General features: G+C 42.8%; 1 protein-coding gene across 3 annotated transcripts in view; it reads left to right on the top strand.

Moving 5' to 3' along the window:
* Positions 1-17,181, top strand: part of mks1 (MKS transition zone complex subunit 1) — a 70,102-nt gene that overhangs the window by 14,470 nt on the left and 38,451 nt on the right. For all 3 annotated transcript variants that reach the window (XR_015073209.1, XM_085964341.1, XM_085964340.1), the window contains exons 3-4: positions 951-1,015; positions 2,128-2,283. Coding sequence is in view for 2 of the 3 variants with exons in the window: in XM_085964341.1 (XP_085820467.1) it covers positions 951-1,015; positions 2,128-2,283 (221 nt within the window). In the remaining variant the exon portion in view is untranslated. The remainder of the gene's footprint in view (positions 1-950; positions 1,016-2,127; positions 2,284-17,181) is intronic.

Below are 17,181 nucleotides of genomic sequence, written 5' to 3'. Positions count from 1 at the left end.
GGCCCCAGCACTGATCCCTGTGGCACCCCACTAGTTACTGATTGCCAACTGGAAAATTACCCATTTATCCCGACTCTCTTTTCTGTTAGTTAGCCAATCCTCTATCCATGCTAATATATTACCCCTAACCCCGTGAGCTATTATCTTGTGCAGTAACCTTTTATGTGGCAACTTATCGAATGCCTTCTGGAAATCCAAATACATTACATCTACTGGTTCCCCTTTATCCACCCTGCTCGTTACATCCTCAAAGAACTCCAGCAAATTTGTCAAACATGAGGTATTTTCCCATTTCTATGCTTACCTGTGCTGAGGAATTTCCCCATTCCATTCCGACCTGTGCTGAGGTATTTCCCCATTCCATTCCGACCTGTGCTGAGGTATTTCCCCATTCCATTCCGACCTGTGCTGAGGAATTTCCCCATTCCATTCCGACCTGTGCTGAGGTATTTCCCCATTCCATTCCGACCTGTGCTGAGGTATTTCCCCATTCCATTCCGACCTGTGCTGAGGTATTTCCTCATTCCATTCCGACCTGTGCTGAGGTATTTCCTCACTCTATCCTTACCTCTGTTGGGGTATTGCCCCATTTTATTGCTACCTGTGCTGTGGTGTTTCTGCATTTATCATTGGCTATGAAGTCACTTGGGACATCTTTGGATGTGAAAGGTGCTGTATAAATGCAAGTTATTTTTCTTTATTTCCTGTTCTATTCTGTTGTCCCACATTTTATCCTTACCTGTGCTGAGGCATTTCACCATTCTATCCTTACCCCTGGTGAGGCATTCCCCATTCCTCCTTATCTGTGCTGAGTTAATCCCCCATTGTTTTCTTACCCATACTGAGGTATTCTCTTATTCTATCCTTACCTGTGCTGATGTATTTCCTAACTTCATCCTTGCCTTGGGAGACTGCACCAGTATTTGTAATTTCTTCTCTTAATCTTTCAGCTGGTTCTGGGACGGATGACCAAGAGGAGGTTGTGGTGGGCTGGCAGGAGAAGCTATTCAGCCAGGTAACTTGTTTCATTGTACTGTAAAGTCACCACAGCAGTGACTGATTTTGAAGCATGTCTATTAAGGGAGAAGGATACTCTGAGGCAGTAAATGCAAAACACTTGAGTTTATATCTCTACAATACAATTTTATTTTTAAAAACCAACAACTGTAGCTTACATATTGGAGGCAGTCCTATCCAAACCTCCAAGAGCACAAACCAGAAAATCTGAAATAAGCATTAAATGGAATTGGTTGCTAGACTTTCACAGTATGGTCAGGAACTCTCCCTGCTGGCCTAGTGGGTAATGGTACCACCTGGTTTATTGGTAAACTATACAGACCAGGATAGCAGTAGGTGTGCCTTGGTGCCCCTTGGCTAGAGAGGGGGAAATTAACTGGGGTTCCTGCAGGAATCCCCTGCTAGAAAGTGTGTATGTGTACACTTTGTGTGAGAAAAGGACCGATCGGGCTTGGCCGTCATGCCTGTGGGCCAGCATTCGCTATTTTGGCTCACAACTGAAGAGTGGGTCAATTGGATGAGTACAGCCAGCACTCGTGGAGCTGAATCTTGAGAGGTCGGGAAGTTCCGCATCTCTGGCAGGCAGTTGCGTAGAAGCACAAAGCTGGGCGATGCATTAACTTTCATATTTAGGACCTGGGTTTGAATCCAACCCAGTCTAAAGAATGTTTCCTCTCTATATACCTATGTGGAGTGAGCTTGGGCAATCCCGAACCACAAAGCTACCCCAGTCCAGCACTAAATTGTCATGCTCAGTATTCTAAGGATGCTTGGTCTAGGAAGTGGTGGTGTTAGAGCGGACTGAGTGGCCTCGATCTTTTCTATAGCTGGTCTGTAACCTTTCCCACTGATGGCATTGGGGAGCAGAAATGGAGATGGGTTTGTCCCAGCATAGATCTCCCTTATCTTGATGGACACAATTTCCGCTCCCTCTCCAGTGTACAGATGGGAGGCCAGCCACTCCGCTTTCACACATTTCAGCATCCAGTCAGAGAGCAGAATTTGGCAGAAGCACCCTCAGCTCAGGGAATGTTGACCAGTGCAGGGGTGGGTGGGGGGGGTGGTGTGACAGAAGATTGGAAAAGAACATAAAACTTCTTTCAATTTTAGTTTGAAATTGACCTGTTCAAGAATGAACATGCCTGCCAGAGTCCTCTGGACTATCAATATCACAACGAAATCCTGCATCTGGAGGAAACGGAAGAGAGGAAGAATTGCAGAATCTTCACCTATACCGACTTTGACCGATACACCAGCGTGGAGGAGGTACAGAAACTCACTAATCGCTGTTTTTTTTATATTAAAAAAGACTAAAAGCAACTCGCTTAAACACAGCCACAACAGGTTAACAAACAATTCAGCAGACCAGGGATCCAATCAAATGACTAAAATCAGTCAAAACAGATAAATGGTGACCTTTCAGTTATTGGAAGCTCTGTGCTTCTTCAGGAACCTCATGAGGCCAGGCAATATAGTGTTCACCGTACCAATCATTATAAACATCTGATGGTGTATATTCCTCTAGTACTGTGCACCGAGAAAAAGAGAGTGAAAGGGGGCGAGGAGGGGAGAATCATGAGTGCAAACCCATATCCTACTTGTGACACAGTGCATTATACTATTGTTTAACTGAAGAAGAAAGGCAACTGTGCTCCCTCAGAAGTGAGAGGCATCTCCAGAGTAAGCAAAAGTACCCACTGTGGTTGGCTACTTCACTGGTATTGGGGCACACCCACTGGTCAGAAAGAGAATTGAGTATAGATGGGGACTGTTGGGAGCAATCGAGAGGTATCATCTGGTGAGTTATATTTTGCAATGAATAATGCCTGGGGAATAGTGCTGGGAACCTCCACCATACTGCCTAGCTTGTCTGACTCCAGTGTTTTTTTAGGTCTTCCCCAGATATTTGTCCTTCTCGGCACCAAAGACCACTCTAAGCAAGGCCTTGTTCCCTATGAACAGGCGTGTGCCTTTTTGTGCACGATAAATGGTGGTCTGTTGCCTGGGTTAGAATAGAAACTACCCTTGTTATTATAGTAACCCATGGAATTAACTACAAGCTTACTCATGTTCTCCTAATATTAGGTTAGTGGAAGAATATCACCAGATATTGTGATTTGAAATGTAACACATCTCCCTATCTTTCACAAGCATTGCACATTTGCAGTATTGTCATGCTCTTCTGTTCTGGCATTGTGGAAGATAATGTTTAAAGCTTTAGAGGAAGATTTTAATAGGAGTCTTGAATGGATATGATGGACAACTGGTTTAGCCATTGACTGCCAGATCTGGCTGGACCACAAAGTATTATTGGGTCCTACTCTTGTCTGCCAAAACTGTTCACTATTCCAGGATCATTCTGGAATACAAAGATAACCCCGGCTTCTATTCTCAACTAACTGTCTTCTTAAACCCATCGCCCCTGTCTCCTCCACGCTCACCTCCAACATCAAGTGCGAGGAGCTCATGGACTTCGTTGTCTTTAAGATTGAGACTGTCCGATCAGTTGCCTCTGCCACTTCCCTTCCTTCCCTTAGCCCAGCAGGCCAAACTTCCTCTAAGATTCCCCCCTGCCCTAGCCCTGAACACTCCTCTTTCTCCAGTTTATCTCCGATCTCCCCTCTTGACCTCTCCACGAGACCCACTTCCTGCTCCTCGACCCTATTCCCATTAAACTGTTAACCACCCAACTTTCTTTTCTGCCTCCCATGTTAGCTGACATTGTTAACAATTCTCTCTCCTCAGGTACTGTCCCCCTCTCCCTCAAATGTGCTGTCATCACCCCTCAAAAAAAAAAAAAAAAAAAAAAAAACCCTAGACCCCCTCTGTCCTTGCAAACTACTGCCCCATCTCCAACCTCCCTTTCCTCTCAAGTCCAAGTCACAAATGACAAGGTAAACAATCCCTTCTTGACCTGTCTGCAGCCTTTGACACAGTTGACCACTCGATCCTCCTCCAATGCCTCTCCACCGTTGTCTAACTGGGTGGGACTGCACTCACCTGGTTCCATTCTTATCTATCTAATCGTAGCCAGAAAATCACCTGCAATGGCTTCTCTTTACCTCTGGGGGTCCCCCAAGGATCTATCCTAGGCCCCATCCTAGTTCTCATCTACATGCTGCCCCTTGGCAACATCATCCAAAAGCACGGTGTCACTTACCACATGTACGCTGACAACACCCAGCTCTACCCCGCCACAGACTCAATTGTCAGACTGCTTGTCCAACATCCCGTACTGGATGAGCAGAAATGTTCTCCAATTAAATATTGGGAAGACCGAAGTCATTGTCTTCGGTTCCTGCCACAAACTCTGTTCCCTAGCGACTGACTCCATCCCTCTCCCTGGCACCTGTCTGAGACTGAACCAGACTCTTCACAACCTTGGTGTCATATTTGACCGTGAAATGAGCTTCTGACCACATATCCGTAGCATAACTAAGACTGTCTATTTCCACCTCCGTAACATTGCCCGTCTCCACCCCGCCTCAGCTCATCTGCTGCTGAAAGTGGGAAAAGGTGGAGGGGAGGCTCTGTTAATTAATGATGGTATTAGCACAATAGAGAGGGATGACCTAAGATCAGGAAACAGGATGTAGAAGTGGTTTGGGTAGAGATGAGAAATAATAAAGGCAAGAAGTCACTTGTGGGAGTGGTGTACAGGCCCCCTAACAGTAGCCACATGGTAGGATGGAGTATAATGGAAGCCTGTCAGAAGGGTACAGCAATAATCATGGGGGATTTTAATCTGCATATAGACTGGAAAAATCAGATGGGCAAAGGTAGCATAGATGAGGAGTTCATGGAATGTTTTCGGGGTAGTTTCTTACAACGGCACGTTCTGGAGCCAACCAGAGAGCAGGTTATACTAGACCTGGTATTGTGCAACGAGATAGGTTTAATTAATGACCTCACAGTGAAGGCACCTCTAGGTAACAGCGATCATAATATGATTGAATTTTACATTCAGTTTGAGAGAGAAGTGTGGGTCCAAGACTAGTATTTTAAACTTAAATAAGGGCAATTATGAGGGCATGAAAGCAGAGCTAGCTAAAGTGAACTGGCAAATTAGGTTAAGGGATAGGTCAATAGAGTTGCAGTGGCAGACATTTAAGGGGATATTTCAAAATACACAGAATATATACATTCCAACAAGAAAGAAAAATTCCAAGAGGAGGACCCACCATCTGTGGTTAACTTAAAGAAAAGTTAAAGATAGTATTAAACTTAAAGAAAAAGCATATAATTGCGCAAAGATGGGTGGCAGGTCAGAAGATTGGACAGAATATAAAAAACAGCAAAGAATGATTAAGATTTACGAAAGAAAGCTAGCTAGAAATATAAAAACAGATAGTAAGAGTTTCTATAGATATTTAAAAAAAGAGTTAACAAAGTGAGTGTTGGTCCTACAAAAAGTGAGTCTGGGGAATTAATAATGGAAAATAAGGAGATGGCAGTTGAATTGAACAGGTATTTTGCATGGTATTCACTATAGAGGATACAAGTAACATCCCAGAAATAGCTGTAAATCAGGAAATGGAAGGGAGGGAGGAATTCAAGAAAATTATAATCACCAGGGAAGTGGTACTGAGCAAATTGTTGGAGCTGCGGGCTGACAAGTCCCCGGGTCCTGATGGACTTCATCCTAGGGTCTTAAAAGAAGTGGCTAGTGAGATAGTTGATGCGTTGGTTTTAATTTTCCAAAATTCCCTAGATTCGGGGAAGGTTCCATTAGATTGGAAAATAGCGAATGTAACTCCTTTATTCAAAAAGGGAGGGAGTTGGTAAGCAGGAAGCTACAGGCAAGTTAGCTTAACATCTGTCATAGGGAAGATGTTAGAAGCTATTATTAAAGACTTTTATAGCAGGGCACTTAGAAAAATTAAAGTAATCAGGCAGAGTCAACATGGTTTTGTGCAAGGGCAATCATGTTTAACCAATTTATTGGAGTTCTTTGAGGAAATAACATGTGCTGTGGATAAAGGAGAACTGGTGGATATACTGTACTTAGATTTCCAGAAGGCATTTGATAAGGTGCCACATCAAAGGTTATTGGGGAAAATAAAAGTTCATGGTGTAGGGAGTAACATATTGGCATGGATAGAAGATTGGCTAGCTAACAGGAAACAGAGAGTAGGCATAAATGGGTAATTTTCTGATTGGCAAGATGTAACGAGTGGTGTGCCACAGGGATCAGTGCTGGGGCCTCAACTTTTACTTTTATATAAATGACTTGGATGAAGGGACCAAAGGTATGGTTGCTAAATTTGCTGATGACACAAAGATAGGTAGGAAAGTAAATTGTGAAGAGGACATAAGGAGGCTACAAAGGGATATAGATAGGTTAAGTGAGTGGGCAAAGATCTGGCAAATGGAGTATAATGTGGGAAAATGTGAAGTCGTCCATTTTGGCAGGAAGAATAAAGAAGCATATTATCTAAATGGTGAGAGATTGCAGAGCTCTGAGACGCAGAGGGATCTGGGTGTCCTAAGTGTATGAATCACAAAAGGTTACTATGCAGGTACAGCAACTAATTAGGAAAGCTAATAGAATATTATCATTTATTGCGAGGGGAATTGAATACCAAAGTAGGGAGGTTATGCTTCAGTTATACAGGGCATTGGTGAGACCACATCTGGAGTACTGTGTACAGTATTGGTCTCCTTATTTAAGGAAGGATGTAAATGCATTGGAAGCAGTTCAGAGAAGGTTTACTAGACTAATACCTGGAATGGGCGGGTTGTCTTATGAGGCAAGGTTGGACAGGCTAGGCTTGTATCTGCTTGAGTTTAGAAGAGTAAGGTGACTTGATTGAAACATATAAGATCCTGAGGGGTCTGGACAGGGTGGATGTGGAGAGGATGTTTCCTCTTGTGGGAGAATCTAGAACTAGGGGTCACCGTTTAAAAATAAGAGGTCACCCATTTAAGAAACAGATGAGGAGAAATTTTTTCTCAGAGGGTCGTGAGTCTTTGGAACTCTCTTCCTCAGAGGGCGATGGAAGCAGAGTCTTTGAATATTTTTAAGGCAGAGGTAGATAGATTCTTGATAAGAAAGGAGGTAAAAGGTTAGTGGGATTGTCAGGAATGTGGAGTAATCGGATCAGCCATGATCTTATTGAATGGCGGAGCAGGCTCGAGGAGCCAAGTGGCCAACTCCTGCTCCTAATTCGTATGTTCGTATGAAACCCTCATCCATGCCTTTGTTACCTCTCGACTTGACTATTCCAACGCACTCCTGGCTGGTCTCCCACATTCTATGTTAACATTGAGGTCATCCAAAACTCGGCTGCCCATGTCCTAACTTGCACCAAGTCCCTTGTTTTCAAAGCCCTCCATGGCCTCGCCCCTCCCTATCTCTGTAATTTCCTTCAGTCCCACAACCCCCTGAGATATCTGCTCTCCTCAAATTCTGCCCTCTTGAGCATCCCTAATTATAATTGCTCAACCATCGGTGGCTGTGCCTTCAGCTGCCTAGGCCCTAAGCTCTGGTACCCCCTCTCTGCCGCTCTACCTCTCTTTCCTCTGCCCTAATTTCTTGTGTGGCTCGGTCTCAATTTTTTGTCTTCTAACACTCCTGTGAAGCGCTGTGGAATGTTTTACTGCATTAAAGGCGCTATATAAATACAAGTTGTTGTTCTTTGGAATTCTCTGCCTCAGAGGGCTGTGCATGCTGAGTCTTTGAGTATATTCAAGGCTGAGATAGATAGATTTTTGGACTCTTGGGGAATCGAGGGATATGGAGATCGGGCGGGAAAGTGGAGTTGAGGTCGAAGATCAGCCATGATCTTATTGAATGGCGGAGCGGGCTTGAGGGGCTGTATGACCGACTCCTGCTCCTATTTCTTATGTTCTTAAATGCTGATTAAATGCCCCTTAATATTAGACCAATATGGATGGAATTGTGCAGATCTCCAGGGTTGTACAAAGAGAAACCTCCAGTGCAGCATTATGCTGGGGCTGCAATTTAAGAGTTGAACATCAGTCTATCTCAAAGTTTTGAGAGCACCCATCACATTCCTGGCATCACAGTTTAGTATCTCAAGTTTTTAAACATCATTTCAAGTTGATTTTTTCTGACCTGGAGCCAAAAATGTACAAGCACTTTCCAATCTACAATTAAATACCGATTTACCTGGAATTATTGAGACCATTTCTCCACAGGGAGTACCTGAGCAGTGACCTTAAAAAGACAGGCCAAGTTAGTGTCTAAGCAATCACAATCATGCTCCAGATCCCAGACTATCCATGAGCAATGCCACAGGAGATCTGTTAGTTATGAAGTTGACGGTAGTCAGATAATCTCTGTTATAATACATAGAAAATATTTAATTCCGCAGCAATTATAAATTCATATTGGTCAACCTCCTGTGGTGTTTCACACGGGGAGAGAAAAACTGTAGTCCTCGGGTGAAGTGGGCTAGGAAGGGTGCAGAGGGGAGGGAAGCGAGGTGCTTATGGTAGGCAGGTGAGATGGGTGGGAAGAGGCGGGCAGAGGAAACATTTTTACTGCCAGCGAAAGTTCTAATTGAAAGAACTCAAGCAGCCAAAAAAAGGTACAGTTGGAGTGGGAGGCCCAGGTGCTTGTATGGAGGCAGAAGGTGGTGAGAGCAGAGGGGTGGCTCCAGGTCAGGTGCAAGGACAGGAGGCTGCGCGGAAGATCGGAGAAGCCCCACAGAAAAACAACGGAAATGAATTTATGGGGAAATATAACCAGTTAGGAGAAAAATAACTAAAAATTAAATTAGTTAATAAAGTTTAAACATAAAATTGAAAGTTAAAAACACAATAACCTACCTGCAACAGTAGGGATCCAAGATGGCAGCAATTTTCCTCTCACCCTTCATCTAAGCCCATCAATATATCCTTCGATTCCCTTCTCCCTCATGTGCTTATCTAGCTTCCCCTTAAATGCATCTCTGCTATTCACCTCAACCACTCCCTGTGGTAGTGAGTTCCATATTCTAACCACTCTCCGGGTAAAGAGGTTTCTCCTGAACTCCCTAGTGGATTTATTAGTGACTGTCTTATATTTATGGCTCCTAGTTTTCGTCTTGCCCACAAAGGGTAGACGTAGAGAAGATATTTCCACATCAAACCCTTTCATAATCTTAACGACCTCTATCAGGTCACCCCTCAGTCTTCTCTTTTCTTGAGTAAAGAGCCTCGGCCTATTCAATCCTTTCTGATAGGGATAACCTCTCAGTTCTGGTATCATTTCTGGTAAATCTTTTTTGCACCTTCTCCAGTGCCTCTATATATTTTTTATAATATGGAGACCAGAACTGTTCGCAGTACAAGTGTGGTCTAACTGGGGTTCTATACACGTTTAACATAACTTCTGCTTCTCTAGAAATGAACCCCAGTACTTCGTTTGCTCTTTTTATGGCCTTATTGACCTATGTCACTACCTTTAGTGATTTGTGTATCTGTACCCCCAGATCTTTGTTCCTCTACCCTCTTAGACACTTATTTGCCAAAGAATATGTGGCATCCTTATTCTTACCAAAATGTATTACCTATATTAAAGGTCATTTGCCAATTACATACCCATTCTGCAAGTTTATTAATGTCTTTCTGTATTTTGTCACAGTCCTCCTGTATTAGCTGCACCTCCCAATTTGGTGTCAACTGCAAATTTTGAAATTGTGCTTCCGATTTCCGAGTCTAATACAATCGTTTATGTAAATGGTGCACAACAGTGGTCCAGCACCGATCCTTGTGGATCACCATTTGCCAATCTGAGTAACTATCTTTAACCCCTACTTTCAGTTTTCTGTTTTGTAGCCAACTTGCTATACATTCTGCTACTTATCCCCTGGCTCCACATGTTCTGACCTTAGTCATGAGCCTACTATGCAGTACCTTATTGAAGGCATTTTGGAAATCCAAATATATTACATCTACTACACTACCCTTATCAACCCTTTCTGTTACTTCAAAGAATTCAATAAGGTTGGTCAAACATGACCTTCCTTTTTCGAATCCATGCTGGTACTTTTTTTTAAATATTTTCTTTTTCTATTAGATCTTTGATTAATGATTCTATTATTTTTCCTATTGCCAACGTTAAGCTAGTTGGTCTATAGTTCCCAGGACTTGTTCTGTCTTCTTTTTAATATACATTGTTGCAATCCATCTAGACCAGGGGTCTTATCCTCTCAAGTTTGATTAGTTTATTATCTCCTCCCTTTCTATCTTGAATGTCATTATATCCTTTTTGATCTCTTCTAATGTCATGCCCAACATGTTAGTTTCTCTGGTAAAGTAATAATTTAATATTTCTGCCATTTCGTTGTCATCACCTGTGAGTTAATTGCGTGTATCCCTTAGTGGCCCTGGCCCTCTCCTGATTTTTCTTTTGTTTGTTTCTGTAGAATACTTTTTTTTTAATATTCCTTGATAATTTTATTTTGTAGTTTCTCTTTACCTTCATTTTTTAAAACTTATTTCCTGACCTTTTTGTATTCCCTTTTGTCATCTTCTCCTTGTTGTCTATGTACTTAGTGTATGCCTTTTTCTTCAGTTTCAATTTTCCACTTATTTCTTTATTCATCCATGGTGTGTCATTGCTGGCTACAGGAAACTTTGGTTTATCCGGAGGTTGTATGTCCAGAATACTCGATCTAACGGCAAAAATCAGGAGCCGTTTTTTTTAGTTCTCGTTCTTTTTTTTTTCCCAGTCAGGCATTGCAAGGTCTGTAGCTATAGCAACAGCTTCAACTAGAGACGCTTGCAGCTGCAGCCGACTCTTTAGAAGCTGTTGCTAAGCAACAGTGTTTGTTGTCAGATACGGAGATGAAAACCTCCGTATGCTTCAACATTAACTTTGTATGTCCGGCAGTTTTGATAGATCGGCAACACGCCGGTCCCGGATATCACAAAGTTTCCTGTAGTTTGTTCTCACTTTTTAGTGGGATATATTTATCTTGGACTCTATGGATCACTGTTTTAAATGTTCCCCACTGCTGTTCTATTTCTTTGTCAGCAATTTTTTCAGTTTATTTTCCCTAGTTCCGTTCTCATCCCCTTTATCAGCTTTTTCCAAATTTATTACTTTGGACTTTGTCTTATTTATGTCCTTCTCAATCTTTATCTTAAATCTTATTATGTTATAATCGCTATTGCCTAGATGTTCCCATCACTTGTCTGTTCTGGTTCCCATTATTAGATCCTGCAATGCTCCCTCTCTTGTTGGACTTTTTACATACTGGGCAAGAAAGTCCTGCACACATTGTAAAAACTCCATTCCCTGTACCCCTTTGATGCCTCTTGCCAATTTATTTGGGGGTAGTTAAAATCCCCATGATTATTATTCTATGTCCCTTTACTCATTTCACACATTTTCTTCCTCCACCTCTTTTCCACTATTAGGTGGTCTGTAGTACACCCCTATTAACGTGTTTGATTCCTTGTCTTTTATTTCAATCCATATGGATTCTGTTTCTAATCTTCTGTTAGTTATGTCCTTTTTTTCTACTGCCATTACGTTATCTCTTAATTAGTAGAGCTACCCCCCCTCACCACCTTCCTTCCCTATCCTTTCTAATTATGTTATAACCTGCAATATTTAGTTGCCAGTCCTATTCTTTATGTAGCCATGTTTCAGTGATTCCTACTACATCTGGTTCCTCGCTATGGATTCTTGCTTCCAGTTCCCCCGTTTTATTTTGGATGCAGTTTAACTTGTCTTTAACAATTGTTTCTTTTACTTTATTTTTCAGTCCTTTTATGCTTCTGCTTTATAAACGATATATTTGTTCCCTGACCATTTGTTTTACCCTTGTTCCTTACTTTGGTCTAATCTTTACTCTCATCTCCTAGTTCTTTTATCATCGGACATGTTATTTTCCCTCCTCCCCTCTTCTCTTTCCCTGCCCCCCCCCAAAAGTATCCTAGTGTCACAGTCTGTCATGGTGATGGAATATTCCTGTTACAAATATGAAGTGGTGTGGACACAATTAACACTGAAAATCCCATTGCAACTGTTGACTTGGGACTTTTTAATGAAAAGATGATAGGCGATACCAATTTCAATATATAGATAGATAAGCGTGGTACTTCATCCCATTGTATGTACAGAAGGCATGCTACTGTAATTTTCGATATAATGATCTAAATTGCAATCTATATGTGAAACCACTTTTTAATATTTTTTCAGTTTCATAGTCTTCTGGTGCATTAACGAAGTGCCTATTCTTGTTGTGTGAGCCTGCACAGTGTCAGCAGGCTATTTGTCCAGGGCCATCACAGTCTTGCCCAACATCCACACTTGCCTTCCAGCAGGAGTTACTGGTTGATTTTTCTTCGTCATAGAGTTATACAGCACAGAAAGAGGCCCTTCGGCCCATCGTGTCTGCGCCGGCCATCAAGCCCTGTCTATTCTAATCTCATTTTCCAGCACTTGGTCCGTAGCCTTGTATGCTATGGCGTTTCAAGTGCTCATCTAAATGCTTCTTGAATGCTGTGAGGGTTCCTGCCTCTACCACCCTTTCAGGCAGTGAGTTCCAGATTCTAACCACCCGCTGGGTGAAAAAGTTTGTCCTCAAATCCCCTCTAAACCTCCTGCCCCTTACCTTGAAACTATGCCCCCTGGTTATTGACCCTGCCACTAAGGGTAAAAGTTCCTTTCTATCTACCCTATCTATGCCCCTCCATAATTTTGTACACCTCAATCAGGTCTCCCCTCAGCCTTCTCTGCTCCAAGGAAAACAACCCCAGCCTGTCCAGTCTCTCTTCATAGCTGAAGCGCTGCAGCCCAGGTAACATCCTGGTGAATCTCCTCTGCACCCTCTCCAATGCAATCGCATCCTTCCTATAGTGTGGCGACCAGAACTGCACACACTATTCCAGCTGTGGCCTAACTAGCGTTTTGTACAGCTCCATCATAACCTCCCTGCTCTTATATTCTATGCCTCAGCTAATGAAGGCAAGTAGCCCATATGCCTTCTTAACCACCTTATCTACCTGTCCTGCTGCCTTCAGGGATCTATGTACATGCACACCAAGGTCCCTCTGATCCTCTGTCCTTCCTAGGGTCCTACCATTCATTGTGTTGAAGGGATAATTACTAGTCCTAGCCCTTTTTGGGCTACCCCGGATCAGGCGTATTCCCCAGACGTTCACCTTCAACTAAAGTTAGAGATAGCCGAATCCTATAAGACGCTTAATTGGGTCTAAAGGTCCAGACTATCTCTCCATAAAGGAAAGGAACGACTTGAAGATGTTACCGTCCTCCAGATAGCACTTAATAAGTTTAACTAGACTGTAACCTTCTGGATATTTATGAGGGTTTGGCAAACTACCCCAGAATTCTGCAACTCCTCACCAAAGAGTGTACAGAGATTTGAGTTTGCGAGTTTGATACAGAAGTACTATGTGAGACAATTCTAAAAATATATAGATTTATTAAAGAACCGACACTTCGTTAACAGCTGGTGATTCAATCACAACATTAACAGTTCAAAAAAACAAATAGCTTACAATTCTTATTCTCCGAGATCCTTATTCTCAAATCTTAACTTTGTTACATTTTTACATTTCTTATTTCTAATCCAGAATATCCACCAAAATCAAATAAAAGTACCTTTTTTGATCCCCGAGACTCAGAGTTAAAAACTTAGAGCTTGCCTTTGAAGAGTGAGAATCGCTTTGCCTCTTTCAGCGATTTCTGACTTCCTATTTGAAAGTTCTATATTTTATACCCTTTTTTTCAGTGGTATATCCTTTTGAAGTTTTCTGCTGATGTAAGCTAATTATCTCTGGTCATCTTTCTGTGGACTTCTTTCTATTCTTACTGTCAATTTAGCTGTTAGCTTGCAGAATTCTGTCTGCTGTGTAGGTGTTCAAAACTTATCATAAACGGTTATAACAGATGTATCTATTTGATGCCATTTTTAAGAAGGGGATTCAATTTTTAAATCACCTTAGCTGGTTGTAAGCAGACTTTGTCTCCTATGTGTTCCAGGTTCAATACAAAAACCATGTGATTGCTTGGTGCATCTACTGATATCATAGCTACAAAGTCTTCTGTTTGTATCTTTTACATGTAATTTAAAAACACTTCAACCGAGTACATGATTGTTTTCCTAGCCATCTCAGTTGGTTGTATTACAGACTTATGTCTCCTGTCTTTCATTTGATGCCATATTTATGAAGGCATATGGTTCTTTAATGTTCTGTGTTTCTGTTTCCCGACGTGTTGGTTTATAACACCTTAACATTATACCATTGTGCTCTTTCATGTGCCTGTTTACAAAGTGTTGGTTTAAAACAATTTAACTGGGTTATAGTATTGTGTTCTTCCCAAAGCTCAGACTTTCTGGAAGCTCCAACTCTTTGCTTCAATAGGGCCATTGTTTCAGTGTCAACAACCAATTCCCATTTCAAAAGCCTGTACTCTGTTTACAGCTTTGTATCGTTGAGGCTTTTAGATTTTTAAACCCAGTTTGTCTGAATAGGTATGGATCATTCCTTTACAGTGTATTCCCTTGCCTTGTTAGTCCTCCCAAAATGCATCACCTCACACTTGTCAGGGTTAAATTCCATTTGCCACTGTTCTGCCCATCTAACCAACCCGTCTATATCGTCCTGCAACCTGAGGCTTCCCTCCTCGCTATTTACCACTCCACCAATTTTCGTGTCATCTGCGAACTTACTGATCATACTTCCTACATTCATATCTAAATCATTAATGTACACTACAAACAACAAAGGACCCAGCACCGATCCCTGCGGTACACCACTGGACACAGGCTTACAGTCACAAAAACGACCTTCGACCATCACCCTCTGCCTCCTGCCACTAAGCCAATTTTGGATCCAATGTGCCAAATTGCCCTGGATCACATGGGCTCTTACCTTCTTGACCAGTCTCCCATGTGGGACTTTGTCAAAACCCTTACTGAAGTCCATGTAGACTACATCAACTGCATTACCCTCATCCACACACCTAGTCACCCCCTTGAAAGATTCAATCAAATTGGTTAGACATGATCTCCCCCTGACAAAGCCATGCTGACTATCCTTGATTAATCCTTGCCTCTCCAAGTGGAGACTAATTCTGTCCCTCAGAATTTTTCCAGTAATTTCCCTACCACTGATGTTAGGCTCACTGGCCTGTAATTCCCTGGTTTATCCCTACAACCCTTCTTGAATAATGGTGCTACATTAGCTGTTCTCCAGTCCTCTGGCACCTCCCCTGTGGCTAGAGAGGATCTGAAAATTTGTGTCAGAGCCCCTGCAATCTCCTCCCTTGCCTCACACAGCAGCCTAGGATACATCTCGTCTGGGCCTATGGATTTATCCACTTTTAAGCCTGCTAAAACCATTAGTACCTCCTCCCTCTCAATCCTAATTTGTTCAAGTATATCACAATCCCCCTGCTTGCTTTCTATGTCTGCATTGTCCTTCTCCATAGTGAACACAAATGCAAAATATTCATTTAAATCCTCACTTACATCTTCCGGCTCTACACACATTGCCACTTTGGTCCCTAATGGGCCCTACTCTTTCCCTGGTTGTCCTCTTGCCCTTAATATACTTATAAAACACCTTGGGATTTTCCTTTATTTTGCCCGCCAGTGTTTTTTCATGCCCCCTCTTCTCTCTCCTAATTTCTTTAAGTACCCCCCTGCACTTTCTATACTCCTCTAGGGCTTCCACTGTTTTTAGTCCTTTGTATCTGCCAAAAGCCTTCCTTTTTTTCCTAATCCATTCTTGTATATCCCTTGACATCCAGGGTTCCCTGGGCTTGTTGGTCCCACCCTTGACCTTTACAGGAACATGTTGGTGTTGTACTCTCTATTTCCTTTCTGAAAGACTCCCACTGCTCTGATGTGGATTTTCCTACGAGTAGCTGATCCCAGTCCACTTTGGCCAGATCCTGCCTTATCATATTAAAATCGGCCTTCCCCCAATTTAGAACCTTTATTTCCGGTCCCTCTTTGTCCTTTTCCATGACTACCTTAAATCTCACCGAATTATGGTCACTGATACTTCTACCACTTGCCTGGCTACATTCCCTAGAATTAGGTCCAGTACCACCCCCTTTCTCGTAGGACTTTCTACATGCTGGCTCAAAAAGCTCTCCTGGATGCACTTTAAGAATTCCACACCCTCTAAGCCTTTCACACTCTGACTATCCCAGTTAATATTGGGGAAGTTGAAATCCCCTACTATTACTACCCTATTATTTTTACACTTCTGAGATTTGCCTACATATCTGTTCCTCTATCTCCCCCTGACAGTTTGGGGGCCTATAGTACACTCCCAGCAAAGTGCTTGCCCCCTTTTTGTTTTTAAGTTCTACCCATATGGCCTCATTAGAGGAACCTGCTAAGATATCATCCCTCCTTACAGCAGTAATTGACTCCTTGATTAATATTGCGACACCCCCTCCTCTTTTACACCCCACTCTGTCTCGCCTGAAGATTCTATACCCTGGAATATTGAGCTGCCAGTCCTGCCCCTCCCTCAACCATGTCTCTGTGATAGCAACAATATCGTACTCCGATGTGTTCATCAACACCTTCAATTCATCTGCCTTACTCGCAAGACTCCTTGCATTAAAATAAATGCCATCCAGCCTTGCCATACTCCCTTGTGCCGTTACATATTTGCTCTGCCTTCCAGGCTGACTTGTTTTTTCCTCTATATTTGGCTGTGCATCACCTATAGCTCCACTCCATATCCCATCCCATCCCATCCCCCTGCCAAGTTAGTTTAACCTCCCCCCCCCCCCCCCCCCCCCACCCAAACAGTACTAGCAAACCTCCCCGCAAGGATGTTGGTCCCGTTCCGGTTCAGGTGCAACCCGTCCCACCTTCCCCAGAAGCAGTCCCAGTGACCCAGGAAACTAAAGCGGTCCCTCCTGCACCAACTCTTTAGCCACGCATTCATCTGCTCGATCCTCCTATTCCTATACTCACTAGCACATGGCACCGGGAGTAATCCAGCGATGACAACCTTTTTGAGGTCCTGCTTTTTAATCTGCTCCCTAGCTCCCTAAATTCTTGTTGCAGGACCTCATCCCTCTTTCTACCCATGTCGTTGATACCAGTGTGAACCACGACCTCTGACTGACTGTTCGCCCTCCCCCTTCAGAATGCCCTGAAGCCGTTCAGTGACATCCTTGACCCTGACACCAGGGAGGCAACATACCATCCT

This window comes from Somniosus microcephalus, chromosome 22 (assembly GCF_052327205.1).
Source record: "Somniosus microcephalus isolate GS21.2 chromosome 22, FLI_Smic_1.0, whole genome shotgun sequence".
Classification (NCBI taxonomy): domain Eukaryota; kingdom Metazoa; phylum Chordata; class Chondrichthyes; order Squaliformes; family Somniosidae; genus Somniosus; species Somniosus microcephalus.
This window is presented reverse-complemented; position numbering and strand designations above follow the sequence as displayed.